This window comes from Gobio gobio (assembly GCF_949357685.1).
Source record: "Gobio gobio genome assembly, chromosome: 13".
NCBI classification, from domain to species: domain Eukaryota; kingdom Metazoa; phylum Chordata; class Actinopteri; order Cypriniformes; family Gobionidae; genus Gobio; species Gobio gobio.
The window spans coordinates 22,386,982-22,407,237 of record NC_137106.1 but is presented as its reverse complement, the minus strand read 5'-3'; the positions used below and the strand labels follow the sequence as shown (position 1 = coordinate 22,407,237).

Here is a 20,256-nt window from a genome sequence, read left to right as displayed (position 1 = left end):
GCCTGCAGAGTGATTTAAAGTCCATGCTAGTAATGGAGAGGTACATACACTATCGTTCAAAAGTTTCGGGCCTGTAAAATGTTTTAGGTTTTTGAAAGAAGTCTCTTATGCACACTAAGGCTTCATTTATTTGATCAAAACACAGTAAAAAAAAAACAGTAATATTGTAAAAAAAAAAAAAAAAAAAAAAAAAAAAAAAAACGTTTTCTATTTTAATATATTTTAGAATGTAATTTATTCCTGTGAGGGAAAAGCTGGATTTTCACCATCAATACTCCAGTCTTCAGTGTCATATGATTCTAATATACATTCTAATATACTTGGTGCTTAAGAAACATTTTGCATTATTCTTTAATGAATAGAACGTTCAAAAGAACACCATTTATTTGAAATAGAAATCTTTTGTAACAATGTAAAAGCATTTATTGTCACTTTTAAATCAATTTAATGCATCCTTGCTGAATAAAAGTAATCTAAAAATCTAAAGAATTTCTTTGTAAAGGACAAAGGTTGATCTGTGCGTCACTGAAAAAATGAGATGGTAAGACGTACATTGTAAGTGTAAAGATGTTTTTTACAGATTTTCTTCACGCCACTGACACAGAAACCCAGAAATACCAAGAGCATAATAAAGTCGTGCACTGTATCGAAAAGGAAAAGAGGGAGGGGAGAGAAAGAGTGATAAAGAGGGAGGGGAAAAAAAAACAAAGCTGACTTCACTTGGACAAGAAAACCCGCATTGTGCTCCAGCTCTGGACCAATGACGTCCTCCTAGTGCAATCTGTCTGTGAAAAATTATTTACTAAAGCAGCTGTGCTGTTGGCAAGAGAAGGGCTGCAGCTTAAAGTGACTCCAGTGCCCTTCACCTTCTTCTAAGTTACTACCTCATCATTTGTTCATGTCTATGTCATCTCAATTCTGTTCAATAAAATCATTCATTGAAGCTGTGAAAATTAACTTGAGCAAATCAAATAAATTGAAACCGAAATGGAATAGATTTAAAGGGGACATCATTGAAGTCTGGATGAAACAGAAATTCACCCTATGTATTTTCTAAATGCATTTTTTTTTAATCTTATTGTGAACAATTCATCCATGTATTTTAAAAAATATATATATATATTTTTTATGCCGGACTTCTCCGATCATTTAGTCTGTATAAACCCCACCCCTTTCTTATAATCGAATGCAAACTTGGATTCAGATCTGCCTCCATCCAATCAACAACTCAACTGAATCAAATCCCCTACATTTTGTCCCGATAATCACTCGAATGTACATCACAATACGGAAGAAAGGATCTGTCGTTACTTCCGTTTCATCACGCATGAATTTCCATGATCTTTCCAGTCATTTGCGATTACTGGATTTTTAAAACAGTTTTAAGAGTGATTCATTAATGAATCATTCAGACTGATTCGTGAATCTGTTCAGTTGACTCATTAAAAAGAACTATCTCAAAAGAATGATTTACTCACAAATGGTTATGGTTATGATGTTACAAAAGTGTGTGTTATACTCCAAAGCTTTAAATATGGTTAAGATGCCGTTTAATTCAGCACTCAGTAATGAATTCATGATGTGATGCGACCTTGCCCTCACAACAGCTGGCTTCCATTTCTCATCCTTATCTATTCTGCTCCAAGACCTGATCCACCTCTCTGTCCTCTGTGTTCAATTTTCTCTTCAGACATGGAAATATACAGATAAACACGCTTATCCAGAAACAACCACCAACACACATAGTATCTTCCCACATGCACAGATAGAAGGAAGCAGGGAGGGGCAGCTGGATCCTAAAGGGAAGAAATAGGGGAGAAGTCGGAGAGAAGGAGTGGGGCTGGTTTCCCCTCCACTGAGGCGTCTCTGGAGACCCCACAGGAAGGAGAGACTCCAGTCTCATTCTGTTGTGTGCAGCCTCAGAGAACAGCACTTCACGGGAAGATCCAATTAAAGAGTAACATGTGAGACTTCATGAGCCTCTTTTTACTAAAAAAAACAATTAAACTAAATTAGACTACTACTGACTTTATTAAATGAATGTTGTTAAAAAAACAGTAATGAACAGAGAAGTGCATTTATCCTGTCTGTGATGTGGTCAGCCTTACCCTTAGAAAAAATTTACATGCTAACCAAATTTTCATTCAAAATCCCTTAGTTACTTCAGTTATTGTTACTATAGTAAAACTGTGGTAACTTGGCATAAGCTATTAATGTGATTAGGAAATTAAGTCTGCATGATATAAAGTTGACTGACTTTTGCTTATCATAAACTGGTGTTGGAGGAGAATTGTTTAAGGATGTTGGTTAGAGCAGTCAAACTGACGTCACCAGAGAAGAAACATCATTCCATAGGGGAAGCATATTTTCAGATTTGATTAAAGATTACGAAAACAAACACATTTTTTTCCTGTGGATTAACTTGCATGGATACATTTTTCACCACAAGGCAAGTAATGGGCTCTAAAGCCCAAAGTAAATTTCTTTCGAAGTATACTTTATTACTTTATATATACTTTATGAACACATGCGCTCAAAACATGTGCACTATAAAGTTTCATCTTTGTCCAGTGTCAGTGTCTTTCCAGAAGTTATAAGCAATAAAAATGTCTTTGTTCTCATTTAAACTAGAGTTACGTGTACTTTGTTGTTCTGACGATTTCTTTTTTGACTGACAATGTGGAAATGACCTAGGCCAATTGATTGGTTCAAAAAAAAAAATTCAAGCCGTATATGTGAGCCGTATATGCGAGCCGAATACAGCGCATACACAATAAGAAAAATCTATGCTGATGATGAAATTTACATCACACATACTATGCGCATAACCTTGTGTACTCAGAATAAACCAAAGTATTTTTGGGCTTAAAGTCAACAAACAATTCAACAATTCTTTTTTTTATGGAATATTGCAGTATTTAGTAAAAGATTTATCCGTGCAGCTTGCACACACATAAAAAAAAAAAAAAATTATAATTAATGTGCCCTCGTAATCTTTAATCAAAATAAATGTCCCTCCCTCTTGCAGCAACACCTCTTTTCTTCTCTGATGAAATGTTTACCAGAACAAGGGCGGGACAACCTCTCACTCACATGCGATCACAGCAATAGCAAACCACAACATTCCAACGATTCAATCAATTCCCGATGGACAAAATCAAGTCCCTCCCTCCCTATACAGCAATTTCACTAGGATATACATCACAATAGGGAAGAAAAGACATCACAACTTCAGTTTCATGCTGACAATATGTAATTTTCGCAGCTAGAGTTCGCTTATTCAAAACAAAGGCGTAGCTTGATGGCACATTGGTTTTCGCAGTGGAGCTTTTATTATCCGCTTTTTCCGATCATGCGTATGTGGGGTAACACAGTGCTATTTTATCATATTAGATACATTTGAGTGTGTTGGAAGTTATGTTATAATGCTACTCTCTTGTTCGCTCTGCGGCTACTATGAGACACTTGTTGCACACTGCAGTAAGCTAGATCGATATTAGGCATGGTAAAATAAAACAGAAATCAAGGATATGATGTCATTGATAGGTGATGCACTGACATGGTCCGTGTCCTGGTTAAAATTGCTTATTTCTCTGGATTTAAACATTTTTGGAAACATTTGGGATAATGTAAGTAAACAAATGAACAAAAAAATATAACATTGTTCTAGTGATTTTGTATTATTTAATCCAAAAATCTTACATATTGTGCCTTTAAAGTAAATAGGGCCAAATTTGACAATGAGACACCTACAGTAAATTGATGCCATTCCATTTCTGAAATACACACGCTTGCACTAATTTTGACAACAGTACAAAAAGATTTTGAATGTTTGCTTTGACGCATTTAGTGTACAGAAGCTTCAGATGGGCACCCTCCCACAAGACTCCAAAAAGAGGTCAGTTTCTCTCTTCCTGACCAGACCATGCTGCAGGCCGCCTAAGGAATGCAAGCTCCAGGCCTCTGCCGTAAAGCTCTGACTGGGCAAAATTGAAAGAGAGGAAGCGAGTGAAGAGAAAGAAAAGTGTTGTGCAGACGAGGTCATCCTCTGCGCGTGGGCCATCACAGCCCAGTCTTTCATACAGTGTGGACAAAGACACTCTGAAGGGAACACCAAGGCGTGACTGAGGAGCAGAATCTCTGCCTCTCTCGGTCTCTCTCTCAAAAGGACAAAGGAAAGATACAGTTCACTTGTTTAACAAGTAACTTGGTTAACTGTGAGTAATGCGTGTATGAGATCCATACTTGTTGTTGGTCTGAAGTTTGAACTTGTGGTTTTTGCAGTAGTCCAACAGTTCAATTGTTGTTGCATCAATCTCATTGTTTCAATATCCCTATCCACACAGCTATATATTAAATATCAAATATGTTCTGATTGGCTGTCAGTCTGTCACTTCCACTTGTGAATCAAATTAAGGTTCTGTTAAGGCCTGTTCACACAAAGAACGATAATGATCACTATAAAGTTTTAATAGTCGTTCTAATTCTATGAGAATAGGGAAGTCCACACCACAACTATAATGATAACGACACAGAGGAATGATGAGTGTTGAAATCACTTTTAGAGCGATAATTTTCCAGCTGATGAAAACATTGACATGGAGCCAATCAGAATCCACCCAACTTTAAAGAGCTTTAGTATTTAAAGTAGCTTAGGACATAACTGCAGTGTACCTTTGTAATAAACGGAACAATATCGTCCATTGGGTTGGACGCTAATAGTTATCGTCATAGATAACTTTATAGGTATTGTTGGTATGAATTAACTTTTAAAGTTAGTCAAGTAAGCACGTGAACACAAAGGCCTGGTTTCACAGACAGGGCTCAGATTAAGCCAAGATTAGACCTTAGTTCAGTTAGGACATTTAAGTAGCTTTCATAAATGTGCCCTAGAAAAAACATTACTAGTGTGCATATTGAGACAAAACAATGGCACTGACATATTTAAGATAGTTAGTAAGTAACTTTAATTTCAGTTAAAACAGCTCAAACATGCATTTTAGTCTGGGACTAGGCTTAAACGTTGTTTGTGAAATCGGGGGTAAGACTTCTAGCTACATAAGGTCTATTTCATGCAAACAAATGTTTTAAAACACTTGCACACTGCATTATGAAATGTTTCATATTATGCAATGTACAAAGAACAAATAATCAATGTATTAAAATCAGCTCAATTCATATGAGGTGTTGATTAGGTCTTCACAACATTTGTGTACTTGTATAGAGTATATTTGTTTCTGGCCTTAAATGTCCAGCCAACAGCGCAAACCCATTAAGTTAAAATGAGCTACATCTAAGATTAAGTAGGGAGGTGAAGACTCCCTTCACAGAGATGATGTAATATCTTCTACTCTGAGCAGTGTTTTGATTCTGCAAAAGGATAATATTTCCTCAGGTCTTTTCCTGGTGGGTCAAAGGTTTTGATTACGCTTATGCTTTTTTTTGATTAGTCCTCTGGTTATCATGCACTAGCCCCCACCCAGGACACAGAAGATACACAATCTCATCAGCGTGGCATCAACATTAGCACAGATGCAGTAAACAGTCGTGAGAGTGGAAGCCCACCTCCTCTTGTGACGCATAGTTGGGAGCCGCTGGATCCACAGACCAGTAGCAGTAATCAAACCCAAACTCCATCAACTTCTCCCTGGAGTCAGCCAGTCCCTCTGATCGCCCGTCCAAACGCCCCTCTGACTATATAAAAGGGAAAAAAAGAGTGATAAAGGGGAGGTGGTTAGCAGAATAAACTGGATTTGTACATTTTCTAAAGAGCGGTGCCGTTCTCCGCTGCACAATGCAGTTTTGTGGTGCGTTTCCTGTGCACCGATGTAACTCGCTGCTTAACTACCATATTGTGCGTTATTGGAGAAATTAACTAGCTATTAATGACTGTTTCCCAAAACTGTAGTAATAGTACAACGTTCAAACCATGTTGGTTCAACATGTTGATGTCACGCAGTAGAGTAAAAACTTTGTCTGATTATTCAGTTAGAGATTGAATTCAGATTATTGCTGTAATGCACTGTTACTCACTGTTTGTGGCGGTGCTGTCGAATCCATATAGTAAAGTCTGTTTGTAAAGCCTGTGCTGACATTGCGACTGATAAACTGCATCCATTTTCTCCGAATTCTCTGGGCTGGCAAAGTATGACGAACCCCGTATGACGGCACACAGGGAAGATTCCAGATCGGCTCGTCTGAGCTTTCATTCTCTCAAAGACAGAGCAGGACACCCAGAACTCTGTTTACATCTATCGAAATTTCTAGCCACTTGAGGACCATATACAGACTATATACGGAACTCATATTAATGTAAAAAAAACCTCATAAAATGAAAATTTCATGCCATGAGACCTTTAAATGATTGATTAATTTGTGGGTTCCCTCTAACGTTATATTCCAGGGTTCCCTCAGAGAGAGCACATTTGCACATGCACACTCTTTAAAAAAAGGCACTTTCATTTCTTAAAAGGTGTGAAACGAAATTTGTACATGCACAGTATATCCTCCTGGGACCCACAAATAGACTTTTGTCCACTGTAGTGGACATTATAGTAGTGTGGACATTATATTTTAGTGAATTTCACTGACATCATACATGTCACAGTCTGGATGTCCTGTAAAGAGCACATTCGGGGCTTTGCAGAGATACCAAATGTTTTGAGGTTTCACCAGGACAACAACTTCTTCTTGGTCTTTAAAAACGGCTTACATTAAGGTTTAGCACTCTTATGGAAATATGATAATTTTTTAATTATAATTTAAATAAGATTAATTTTCAAATTGTTTGTTATAAATCAACATCTCAGGAAAATGTTATGGGGTTTCTAATCAAAATATGACTTTCTGTTACAAAACAGGGCATTGATTTCATAAATGTCCACAGTAGTGGACACCAGGACTTAAATCATGTTTATCAGGCATTTTGGAGACATAACAAGTGAATAGGGAAAGAAATTACATATCAATATTCCTATGAAATATTAAATATTATTATGAATATGTTGCCAATTATTACTCCCATTATTACACTTTTTTTTTCATTACATGTTGCACCAAGAACACTTGTGTATTGATACATTAGACTGGGAAATTCCAGCCTGATCTGCCGGCGATTTGCCATCTTTAAACAAAGTTAGTTTAAAAAAAACCTGAAACCTAAAAATTGATTGGGGATTAAAAATAAATCCCACTGTTTTTACCAATACATGCAATTTCATGTTACATGCAAGGGATAGTAGTTTGTTGAAATCCCCAAGTATGAGCTCTTGAGCAGTAGTGAGATTCAACAACTTCACTAAAACACAAATCATATTACATCATATATAGTCACTGGCGCCAGTGATATCATGTTTTCTGTTAAAATGATTGAAGAGGTTTCACATACTGTTCATTATCCAGCCAGCCAAGTGTTCTATTTTACTGTTTTCTTCAACAGCAACACTCATAACAGCTGATAACCCTTCATTAGGATTGCTTCTGATTAAGTGCTGTCACAAACTACATTACACTCTATTGAGAAAAGTGATTTTTCCATTGAAAGTCTATTTAGTCCGTTTAATCAGGTACTGGGAGACCAGCCCTTTATGTGCTCAATTTTTCCACTAATAATATAACAGTGCACTGACGCCAAGAAGCAAGGCTGTGCTGTAGCTTACGCTTGGGATACTCTTTAGTGCACTCAAAGACAACAATTAGGAAGTAGTTAGGCTGGGGGACAAATGACTTAAGCATCTGAGCATGACCTGACTGTCAGCAAGTTATGTCCCAGTTCTCAGCAAACAGAGATCACATATTCATCAGCTGTTTGTTCGCCCAAACAGATTTGGAGGAGCGTGCAGAAACATGCCCGGGCATTGCCAGCCTATCACCCCGACAACGTTACTTTTGCGGTTCTGGTGTGTAATTATTCACAAAATGGCAATCCCGCAGCTGACTTAATGACCTCACAATATGGCCCGCAGCTTCACTAATGAGCCCTAACATTGCACTCAGTCAGAACCGTTATATTTAGGCTCAAAAATAATACACAAAATTAGATATGATTATATGGCCATGCGCCAAAAGGCCTGGTATCCTGAAACAATATGAAACTTAAGTTCTTCGTAAGCACTACATTAACTCTACATGTCCCAAAAGTATTGTTCCCTACATGCGACCAGCAGGGAGACTAGTCATGAAGACATTAAATTGGTAGGTCAACTTTAAAGGTCCTGTTCTTCGTGATCCCATTTTTCAAACTTTAGTTAGTGTGTAATGTTGCTGTTAGAGCATAAATAATACCTGTAAAATTATAAAGCTCAAAGTTCAATGCCAAGCGAGATATTTTATTTAACAGAAGTTCCCTTTCAAAGCCTACAGCGAACGGCCGGTTTGGACTACATCCTGGTATATCCTGCTTTAATTACGTCAGTAGAACAGTTTGTTGACTAACCTCCGCCCACAAGAATACGCGAAAAAGGGGGCGTGGTCTTGTTGCTCCCTCGTGGAGAAGAGGGAGTGTTGCGTTCGGTTCGGTTCGGTTGCGTTTGTCGCCATCAGACGCTGTTATTTTCATCCCGGAGTCAAATCACCTTTGTTTGGCCTTCAGGGGCTGTAGTTTGAGCGCGTTCATCTCCCCGTTATGGTAAGAGGCGTGACCTTTCCGGGCAACGAGCGCTAAGCTGCTGTCGAATCACAACACGGGAACCGCTGGCACAATCAGAACTCGTTACGTATTTCTGAAGGAGGGACTTCATAGAACGAGGAAATTCTCAGGCCGTTTTGAGGACAGTGAAAACAGCAGTATACAGATAAGTAAATTGCGTGAAAAATACTGTTTTTTTACACATGAAACATGAACACATGTTATATTGCACACTGTAAACACAATCAAAGCTTCAAAAAAACACCAAAAACGGGACCTTTTAAACACATGTAATTCACCGTATTTGTTTTATACCACTGTTATTTGCAAGATATAAATATGAGTTAATAAATGTCTGTAAGAACATCAGAGCGGGTGCTTGTTTCCCAATTAAAGGGATAGTTCACCCAAAAATGAAATTCTGTCTAATTACTCACCCTCATGTCATTGCAAACCCACAAGACTTTCTATCTTTTTGATGAAATCTGAGACCTTTCTGTCCCTCCGTTGACAGCTACGCAACTGACACATTGACGCCTCAAAAAGTTCATAAAGAGATCATAAAACTAATCCATATGAGTTGAGCGGTTTATTCCAAATTTTCTGAAGACACACAATCACTTTATATCATGAACAGATTGAATGGCCATGACTCTGACAACATTAACTTTTTGCTGAACAAAAGATGCATCTCCCATATTTCCTCTGACCTCTGTATTCTCATTCACATGTTAACAATTTAAACGAGCTCCTGTCGACTGACACACATTGGGCTCAAGGCATTCATCAGTTAATGTGACTGCCCTCTGTCCCGGGACTCTAGTATCAAAAATAACAATGACCTGATCATAGACCACTTATCCTCTAAAAGTATGCAGCATGAACAAATAATACAGTGTCAATATGTGTGCCACTCTTATGCTGTTTTTATTTCTACATGAAGTCTTCTGGTAAGCTTTCCACACCTGTCTTTTGTTCGTTTATGTCAGCCCATCTTTTCCCTTGAAAACTGTCATACTTTCTTTAAATAACTAGTGGAAAGCAAGTCTTTATCTTGCTCTTGTGCTCACAGCAGGTGACCAGATGTGGCTCCTGCCATTTTATTAATCAATTAATCAAATGCTGAATGCAAGGGAGTATTTCCTGCTTCAGAAGTAAGAATGTAGGCTATACATTAGTCTTACAGACACACATACTTGCATTCCATATGTTGTAAATGAAAATAACTTTAAATATTTTTTCTTATTATATACACTACCATTCAGAAGTTTGTGGTTGGTAAGACCAGCAGCATTTATCTGATCAGAAATACAGTAAAACAGTATTATTGTGAAATATTCTATTTGAAAATATGGCAAATATGGCCGTGATGGCAAAGCTGAAATTTCGGCATCATTACTCCGGTCTTCAGGGTCGCATAATCCTTCAGAAATCATTTTATTATACAGATTTGCTGCTCAAGAAACATTTCTTATTATTATCATCAATGCTGAAAACAGTTGCGATGCTTAATATTTTGTGGAAACCATACATTTTTTCAGGATTCTTTGATCAATAGAAAATTCAAAAGAAAAGCATTATTTAATTGTAATGCACCCTTGCTGAATAAAAGTGTTTATTTGTTTTTGTTTTTTTTAAAGTGCCTGAAGTGACTGTAGTTATTACCCATACTATTTAGTAAAGAAGCACCCCATCTTAAAAGTCATCCCACTGATCAGGTTTTGAAGCTCTTTAGGGAAGAATGAGGTGTGGAATGACATTTAGAAAGTGTAAGGCAAGTGTGCTGCTTGTTTAGGCATTTGGGGTTTTCAAGAGGAAAACGATAATGGCATGGTTCTGCTATTCGAATACAGTATGTTTATTCAGTTCACATGGCATAAATAAACAACTGAGTAATCTAGCAGGAAGACAATAATTTTCACTATAAACTTCCTGTCACTGAGATACTGCAAATAGCTGTCTAATCCTGACACTGCCTCCTCTTTGAACTCTTAAAACAAATTCTTCTTCTAAGCTTTTACTATTCCTTAATCCCTCCATGTTCAAGCTTGTACCATTCTAAATGACTGCTTAAAGGTCCCATGGCATGGATTGTTTTTATTATTTTATAATGTTTCCTGAGGTGTACTTATATTGTTAGTATGGTTTTTACATCAAAAAATGTCATAATTTAGAAATAAAAAGCATTTTTTCTATACTGATATTAGCCCTCTGGCTTGAATGCTCTGTTTGAAGGGGCGTGTATCAGTGATGCGCGGGTTGATCCAAAATGAGCGGGTGCCTGCGGTCACCTGCGGTTACCCGCGGTAACGAGTCATCCAAAATAATTTTTAATGATATTCGGGTCGCGGTCGGTCGGGTCATCCTTATTTTCCTTTTGAATGTTGAGCGTTATTAACTTTTTAATAAATACTGACGCGGGACAAAATGCTCGCTTTCCCAACACGTTGAACTGAGCAATGCCATTGTGCCATTTTAATAGGCTACTTTTAAACGCATATAGCTCAGAAAAGTCAGTTTTAGTATTTTCTGAGAGGGGGCGGGATTTTTGTTGTCAGGGGAGAGACGCACACATCGATTAGACTGGATAAACACATGCAGCATCTTAATTGTTAAGAAAATGAAACAAAATAAATGAAATCAATCCATTAGGAGCGCAAACTGTTCTTTTTCTGAATGCTGTATGATATAGGCCTAGTCTAGTGTTATGTAATAAACATGTAATTTAGTTGAAGCTTCTATTCAAAAGCAACTACATCACTCAGCTGGCATAAGAAAGTGAAACTAGCTCTTAAGGGCTTTCTCGCAGTTGACCTGCTGATGACCTTCAAGCCGGGTCGAAACATAAACATCGCGTTCATCAATAGTATGCATCTAGACAGCTGAAATGGAAAATGATGGGCCGCCTCAAGAACTGCCTGCTCTCGCCGCTGCACCTCTGAGCGCACCACGTCAGGGCCTGAAACATTTTCTCAATGGCCCAATGAGCTACGCTGAGCATTTATTACTTTAAAAAAATGCGGGTCAGGAAGCGGGTCGGGTACAATATTTTCTTCTTTTTTTTTTGCGGTCCGAGTTGCGGGCGGGTTAGTTGAAAACGTCGGTCGGGTGCGGGTTGTTTATACATTGACCCGCGCATCACTGGCGTGTATGCTGTGAGACTTCAGTAAAAACGCCCACTGTTGTGATTGGCTGACATCTTTGCATTTGAAATGAGTATTAGATTATGTGGCGAAGGGGTCTAGAGAGGTCTGCAAGCGCTGCCAGAGAGAGAGAGAGATGGACTGCTTGTGGACCAGAGAGACCTGGAGCAAGATAGCTGAGAAAGTTTTATTGTACCGAGAAGTGAGAGCGCTGTGACCGCCAGTTTATTTTGTTTGTTCTGAATAAACACGAGTCCCAGTCAAGCGACCCTGTCTTCTTCCTCCTTATTCTACGAACTTTGTAACAGGTGGAACCCCTCTCGAATACTTTTACTACCTTTTTTTTACCATCACAGCCGTCGAGATGAACAAATCGTCAAAGTGTTGATTATAGCATTATTTTTCGATCTTTTCCCATCACATGAAAAGCTGCAGTGATGAGCATACACAGACAGTCTGTTGATCGTGAGTGCAGTGATCTCGTAATTGCAGCGCGTTTTCTCTCACAAAATGCTTTCACCACAACCAACAGCAAACACGACATCGACATGAATACAGTAAGAGCTTTGCGCAGCATAACAGCGTCATTCATTATAACGGCAGTTTGGGCAAGTGTGCAGATACACTCTCGACGTGTGATTGACAGATCAAAACATTATAAAGAGAGTGTTCTTTGATCGCTAATCTAGCGTCTAATCAAAATTGAAATAACAGATTTGTTTCACGCTACTAACAGAAACGATGTGAAGTTTATCGTTTTAGTCACTGGCTTGATTCACTGATGCATTATGATTAGTGCATCAAGAAGGCCAGCGGCGGGACTGACAGTATTAAATGACAAAGAAATAAAGTCTGCGTGAACTTGAATGATTAGCTCCACATCAGAAATCACTGATCACAGATCAGGCATTAATGAACACTGTTACTTACTGTTTGTGGCAATGCTGTCGAATCCATATGGTAAAAGTCTGTTTGTAAAGCCTGTGCTGACACTGCGACTGATAAACAGAATCCATTTTCTCCAAATTCTCTGGGCGGGCAAAGCAGAGGAAGGGGAGGTAACCGTTCCCCGTATGACGGCATACAGGGAAGATTCCAGATTGGCTCGTCTGAGCTTTCATTTTCTCAAAGGCAGAGCAGGACAGCCAGAACTCGGTTTACACCTATCAAAATTTCTAGCCACGTGGGGACAATAAACAGGCTAGGGAACTCATATTAATGTAAAAAAAAAACTCATAAAATGACATTTTCATGCCATGGGACCTTTAAAATTTATATTACTAGCACTTTGGTCAATGTGTCGTCAACATTGATGCCTCAACATTGCATAGCTTCTGGTTGTGAAACCACAGAGATTTAAATTCCCAAAGAAAAAGGATAACCTTTCACAGGTGAGAATGTGTTGGTCTGTGTTTGTATTAACTCAATATTACAGGTTTTTAAACTAAGGTAACTTTTGTTGTGTTAGCTAATGCCTTCGTATTGTATAAAATCATCAGCTGAAGTCTATTGCAGATAATCATACATGCGCCTAACTACGGGTAAATTGTGTATTGCAGCCCATAGAAACAGCCACTAATGATGGATGTATAAATGCGTATATAAATGCTTCTCATGTGTATTGCCTCTTTAAGATCGCTTCATGTATCCTTCATGTAAGTCACTTTGGAAAAAAGCATCGGTAATATTAATAAATGTTAATATAAATGAATGTCAACAACTGTGGTGTTCGTTTCTGCATTTCATAAAAGCATGTACTTCCTGACACCATCTCTAAATCTTTTATAAATAAGGCTCAATAATTGTGTATTAAAAACTTGTATTAAAAAACAAACATGAATTTACCTTCACATTTCGGACCCTCACCACTTTGTCCTCCACTTGTACAGCTAACCGTCCTCCATCCAGACTCTCCCTGCAGAACAAAAACAAACAAAATTATAAGAAGACAAAGACAGAGCACTGCTAAATAACATTTACAATACAGGCATATTCATTTTTTTTTTTTTTTTAACTAGTACCTTCTTATTAGATGATCGCAGTTAAACACACTAAAAGATCATTCAGGACACCATCCTGCGGTTTCACAGACAAGGCTTAAGCCTAGTCCAAACTAAAATGTAAGCTTGATCTGTTTTAACTGAAAGCAACTTGCACTGAAAGTTTTGGGATAATTGCCTTTACATGCACTAACATAAACTTTAATGACATCCCATTCTTAATCCATAGGGTTTAATATGGAGTTGGCCTACCCTTTGCAGCTATAACAGTTTCAACTCTTCAGTGAAAGCTTTCCACAAGGTTTAGGAGTGTGTTTATGGGAATTTTTGACCATTCTTTGATGTTGGGCGAGAAGGTCTGGCTCACAGTCTCCGCTCTAATTCATCCCAAAGGTGTTCTATCGGGTTGAGGTCAGGACTCCAGGTCATGGACCTTGTTTTGTGCACTGGTGCGCAGTCATGTTGGAATAAGAAGGGGCCATCCCCAAACTGTTCCCACAAAGTTGGGAGCATGAAATTGTCCAAAATGTCTTGGTATGCTGCAGCATTAAGAGTTCCTTTCACTGGAACTAAGGGGCCAGGCCCAAACCATGAAAAACAACCCCACACCATAATCCCCCCTCCACCAAACTTTATACTTGACACAATGCAGTCAGACAAGTACCGTTCTCCTGGCAACCGCCAAACCCAGACTCGTCTATTGGATTGCCAGATAGAGAAGCGTGATTCGTCACTCCAGAGAACACGTCTCCACTGCTCTAGAGTCCAGTGGCGGCGTGCTTTATACCACTGCATCCGACGCTTTGCATTGCACTTGGTGATGTAAGGCTTGGACGCAGCTGCTATTACACCTTTTTAACATTATTAAAAATACATACTTAGTTACTGAAACAATCTTTGTCAAAGTTGACAGTTTAAACGTTCTTGTTTCCTTTTATTTATTATCAATATCTGAGGTGAATTATCCAATGTTGCTTTCAGTATGGTTATAAAGGGCACGCAAACTAATATTCATAGTCACATTAGACACTTTTAACATGAAATAAAGCACATAAACAGTACCTTAAATTAACATTGTCATATTTTGTGTTGTTTCAGCCGCAACATCGCAGAAAAAGAGAAACTTCTAAAATAGGATCATCAAGTATCGCGGCTGGTTGGGACAAAACTTTGATTATGAAACAATACCTTTTAAATCGCATGCAGATGCGGCATTTGTAATTTGGAAGCCCTTTTCAAAGAAACAGTTGGAGGCCCCCCATCATTCAGTCAAATCATTTTTTTTTTAAACGTGTAACGAAATTAATTTAGTTACCTAAATGAATAAAATGATATCGTGATATACCACTGTGTTGCTCCGAGATGCGCAATGGCTCTTTGGATTTGTTTGGAACTATTGTCTTTGGCAAAATCAACATTAACTTCTTGTTTATTGAACTGTTGTATGAAATCAATAGGCTATCACATTTGCAATGATGCAATCATGCTGATATTCGGGAAAACAGCCCTGTTATAAATATTACAAACAAGAGCTCATACAAGGACATTTTCAACCCCTATATCTTGAATATACTTTTTTGAGGGCAAGCAGAGGCCCCTTCAGTTGGGAGGCCTGTTTCAAGTGAAACTGGTGAAATGTCTCTGGTGACTGGTGATCATGTCTCTACGTCGCGTCACATCTGGTTAGGACATGGTGTGAAAGTGTAAAATGTTAAGTTTTAAACAGCAAGCTACCAAGGTCAGAAATTGGCCATTGACGATGTCAAAAATGACCCAGTTATTTAAAATATGCAAGCAAAAATGCTAGAATTCTTCCGTTTTTTTACACTATCATTCAAAAGTTTGTTGTATGTATGATTTTTTTTAAAGAAATTAACACTTTTGTTTTGCAAGGAGTGATTGAATTGATCAAGTGACAGTAAAGACATTTACAATTTTACACAAATATTTCTAAATATTTTTATTTCAAATAAATGCTGTTCTTTTAAACTTTCTATTCATCAAAGAATCCTGGAAAAAAAAATTACTCATGTGCCACGTGGCAAGATTCATTTCTGCACCTTTTTTTTTTCTTCTCCAAGATAATAGACTTCTTAATTGATATGTAACTTTTTATATTTTTAGATTAAATGGTTTCAAACACTCCGGGTTAACACTGAGCTTTTTAAAGAAATATATATATATTTTTTTTTAAATCCATGTTTATTTGGCTGTGATCATATCCAGACCCATATTCAGACAGGGCAGTGGAGTGAGAGGCCGGGGGTCTGGAGGATTCGTCTGCACAGCTCTGCGGTGCTGCCTGAGAAGGTCAGGTTCAAATGAAAACAGAGCGCTGAAAAATCCTCCATGAGCTGCACAGCTGAGCTGAAGCAGGTGTGTGCGTGAGCGTGCAGGATATGTGTGTCAGTGTGTGAGAGAGCAGCGAGGACAGCTGTGCAATCTCTCCAGTATCGGGTTCCAGATAAACTGATGCAAGAGAATGAAATCCAGTGTAGGAGCATGGCTGTGTACAAACCTCAAGTCTGACAAATGTGAACAGGCTGGGGAAGGCCTTGCCACTGCATCTTAAAGCTAAAGCGTGTCATTTTTCAATTTTACTTTTCCTATCCAGCTCAATGTGCAAACACAAACACAACTATAAGCAAGTCACTTGTATGTGGACTTTCACACTGTGACTCTGTGGCACTTTCAAAACACTGTCAAGAACGTCAATATCTGGCTCAGTTTGGGGTAGAACTACCTGTTTGTTGTTGATTTTATGGAACTGCAAGAAAATAAAAAAGGCTGTATATAAACTGAGATCAAACATTAACAAGAAACAAGACATTCAAAACTTAAAATAATCCATAATATGAATATGGCCATCATGCAGGGCTGTTTCTATCCCTTTTGATGCCCTAGACGAAATCTTTATTGGCGCCCCCAGTCAAATCTTAAAAAGCAACATTGGTATGGCTAATGGCTGTTATTAATTTTAATCCGTATTAACAAATACATACCTGTGTGAGCGGTGCACATTTGTTTCGATTTCTCATTGAGAGGCTGCGCGAGCGTCAACAGCGCAACGTTATAGTTAATTATACATAATATATTATTATCCACTTTCGATTGCCACTTACACTAATGAATGCAGAATAATTATTGCATTTTGGTGATTCCCTAGTTATTTTTTGTTAATGACGTTTTATCAGGCTTCTTGTCCGGTCGGGCAAGTAAAATTCTCTTTCACTTGCCCCTTCAAAAAATCCACTTGTCCCAGACAAGCGGACAAGCGTTAATGTCGAGACCTGATATTATATATATATACATATATATAATGTTTGTGCAAACCCTAGTAGCTAAGAAATTGTTCTCAGATATAACTACATAATTATTAAATTTTGCATTTGGAATACATGTTTAAATATCAATGACTACTTTTTGTCTATTTTTGTTTAGATGTTTTTTAAATGTTGATTTCAAGTGTCAGTTATTGCATTATTTATAATTAGCAGTCCCAGACAAACCTTTTTTTAAAAGCCTTTCTAAAAAACCTTTCTATAAAACCTTTTTTTATTGTAAACTACGTACAAAACCTTGATCATTCACATCAGTAAAAAGAATAAATACTGATTCAGTACGATCTGTTACTCAACGCTTGAACGTCCCCTTTAAATAAGTTAACGCGGCAGGGGCTATGCCCTCTGTGTGACACTGCTCGCATAAAGCACTATTAGAACTGAATGAATCAATTCAGCATTTTGACACCATCTGTAAAGATGTGTTAAATTACCATTTAAATGGTTAAATACCATTTAATTATAATAATTTATTTAATATGAAATATTACAATTTTGAATACATATAATATGTATAACATTGTGTGTACAGAACGGGCCCAAAGTGATATGATATCCGGCCATACAATTGATGGTTAAAGACATTCTTCAAAATAACTTATTTTGTGTTCAGCAGAAGAAAGAAACTCATACAGGTTTGGAAAAACTTGAGGGTGATGATAAAACACATTCATTTTTGGGTGAATTATCCCTTTAAGGTATTCTTGGTGGTTGCTCATTGGCCAAAAGAAAAATGAGGGGGGACGGGACATCCTTATTATATGCATGCTATATTCCATTTAAAACCAACTGAATGGCCTATCCAAAACAACCCAGCAACTGCATATAAGTACACTAAAAATCACTCATAACACCTCAGCAACTACACAGAAACTCATTAGCAATTAGAACATTTGTAATTTTTTACAGAAAATGTACAAAATCAAGCTATTTTTCCAATTGTGTTTGGTGCTGATAAAGCACCAGATATTACACCCCTCATCCATCGAAGGCTGGGAGCTTGTTATGAAGCTTTTAGCTTGTATTTGCCATGTGGGTCTGTTTCACTTTGTCAATGATGAATGGAGGCCCTACCCAGTATCCACAACCACAACAACCTACCTCGCCTGTCAGTGTGTGCTCCCACTTTTGCCTTGAAATGGTGCATTTTTATAACATAATCAGTGGAAAGAAACAATAACCTCATCGTTATGAGAGCATGTTTACAAACTTGGATTTCTGTGCCATTCCCACACAATTCCTGCCATCTCCAGCAATGAGTATTAGTTTGTTTCCAGCTGAATAGCAAACTTTTATTTCAAGCATTTGACAAAAGCAAAAAGTGCAAAGAGTCAAATGTTTATTATGCGCATGCTCATAAAAAACCAACGGCTGCCTATTAAAAAGACCATCTTCATTTGCACAATAGTGACGGAAGGCCATGAAGTCGTCCTTTGTGATGCACGCTTCAGGGGGACTCTTAAAATGTCAAGGCTAGAAGATACGGCCAAACACACACGCACACTCTTTGTGTCTAAATCTGGGAGGAGTTTCTTTACCCCCTTGTCCAGCACCCACATACTGTAGTAATTTGGTTAATGCTGGAGGGTGGGGCAGTGGGCTCTCATGGGGCAAACTCTGTTTGAATACCCCCCTTTTAAAAAGTTAAAGCAAAACACATGATTTTGATCTTACCAACACAGCATGCATAACATTGTAATGTAATTTTGTTGACAAGATAAAAACAAGATATTACAATCATCAAGTTTCAGATAAACTTTTGGGGGAGGGGTTAAGGGGATTCAAGCAGATTATAGTAGATTTGTCATACACAAAACATTGATCTCAATACAATTTAACATGCACTGCATGTACATTATCTCCATTTATGCACTGTCTTTTAATGCATGCTTACGCAGGTATTTTGCAACGCTATGAATTAGTTTTTGTCTCTAAATTTGATGTATGTTAAAACTAGTTATCTATATATTACATTATAGACATGTGCAATATAATGGGATGTAGATGCAGAGATCAAGCAATATTTTTTTTCTGAATGGCAGCTGTTTCAGTTTATTGGCTGTCAGCGCAGGTCTAAGTTATTCCCAGACATAGCAACAGCACCAACAACTCAAGGCTGTTTATGTAATTCATAGGACATCATTCAGCAGTTTATCATGCACTTTTACAATCAATTTCATACGATCCATGAAAGCTGACCGTACCTGGAGTTCAGCGGACGGACTCGAATCGCGACTTTCACGTTTGCCATTCGCTTGACACCGGGCGGAGGGAAACGATGAATTGAAGTTCAGCTGTCCGTTAAAGTCCATTAATGAAATTCCTCCACAGCACTGAATTATCCCGAGCAGATTGAGGAAACCGAACACACGTTTCTCGGGTCATGTTATTGATATCGTCTACACAATCACAGAGCACATTATGACAAGAGGCGGCCGCAGTTGAACTGCGATAAAACTTCCTGCCGTTTCTCCGGGAGTAGAATCCTACTATTACGAAGGCTAGGCTCATGAATATTAACAGAGCAACGTGACGTTAGCTCAATGGTACTTACTGATTTGCTGAACGAGTGAGTCTACTTTGCATAAGGCGTGACTTCTAAATATTCGTAATGATTTTTTTACTGGTCCCAGTCTTGTGAGCCAAGCCATCGCCATAGTAGGAAATTAGGACAAGAGAAACAAAGGCGAAGTGCTCGCCTGAAGGCACACATGAACTGCCCGTTTTATTAAAACCCCGTGTAGTCATTATTTTGAAAGAAATCAATATTTTTATTCAGCAGGGACGCATTAACTTGAACAAAAGTGACAAAGATATTTTTAATATTCCAACATATTTCCTTTTCACATAAATGATTATAAATTATAAAAATATTAAATGTTTCATGAGAAACAAATTAGTATATTCGAATGGTTTCTGAGGTAATAGCTGCATTTGACCAATAATTTTCCATGATTTCAGTTATTACTATTAGGAAAAATTCATAATTTGACAGATAATGCACTCACAATATCTACCTGAAGATATTTTAGAGCAGAGGTTAATTAGAAGCATGGCTACATATCGGTGCTATCTACTATAGAAATTTACCAGATCTCTCCTTGACTTAATGCATTATTCATTTCTATGTCTTGCCCCTTTTTTAA

The 20,256-nt window shown here is 37.9% G+C and overlaps 1 protein-coding gene across 1 annotated transcript in view; it reads right to left on the bottom strand.

Moving 5' to 3' along the window:
* stard9 (StAR-related lipid transfer (START) domain containing 9) overlaps window positions 1-19,598 on the bottom strand; it is a 48,426-nt gene extending 28,828 nt beyond the window's left edge. The window contains exons 1-3 of the mRNA XM_079833009.1: window positions 19,315-19,598; window positions 13,615-13,684; window positions 5,566-5,694 (exon numbers count right to left, since the gene is read on the bottom strand). Of these exons, the coding sequence (XP_079689135.1) occupies window positions 5,566-5,694; window positions 13,615-13,684; window positions 19,315-19,361 (246 nt within the window). The 5' untranslated portion in view covers window positions 19,362-19,598. The remainder of the gene's footprint in view (window positions 1-5,565; window positions 5,695-13,614; window positions 13,685-19,314) is intronic.
* Window positions 19,599-20,256: the final 658 nt, after the last annotated feature.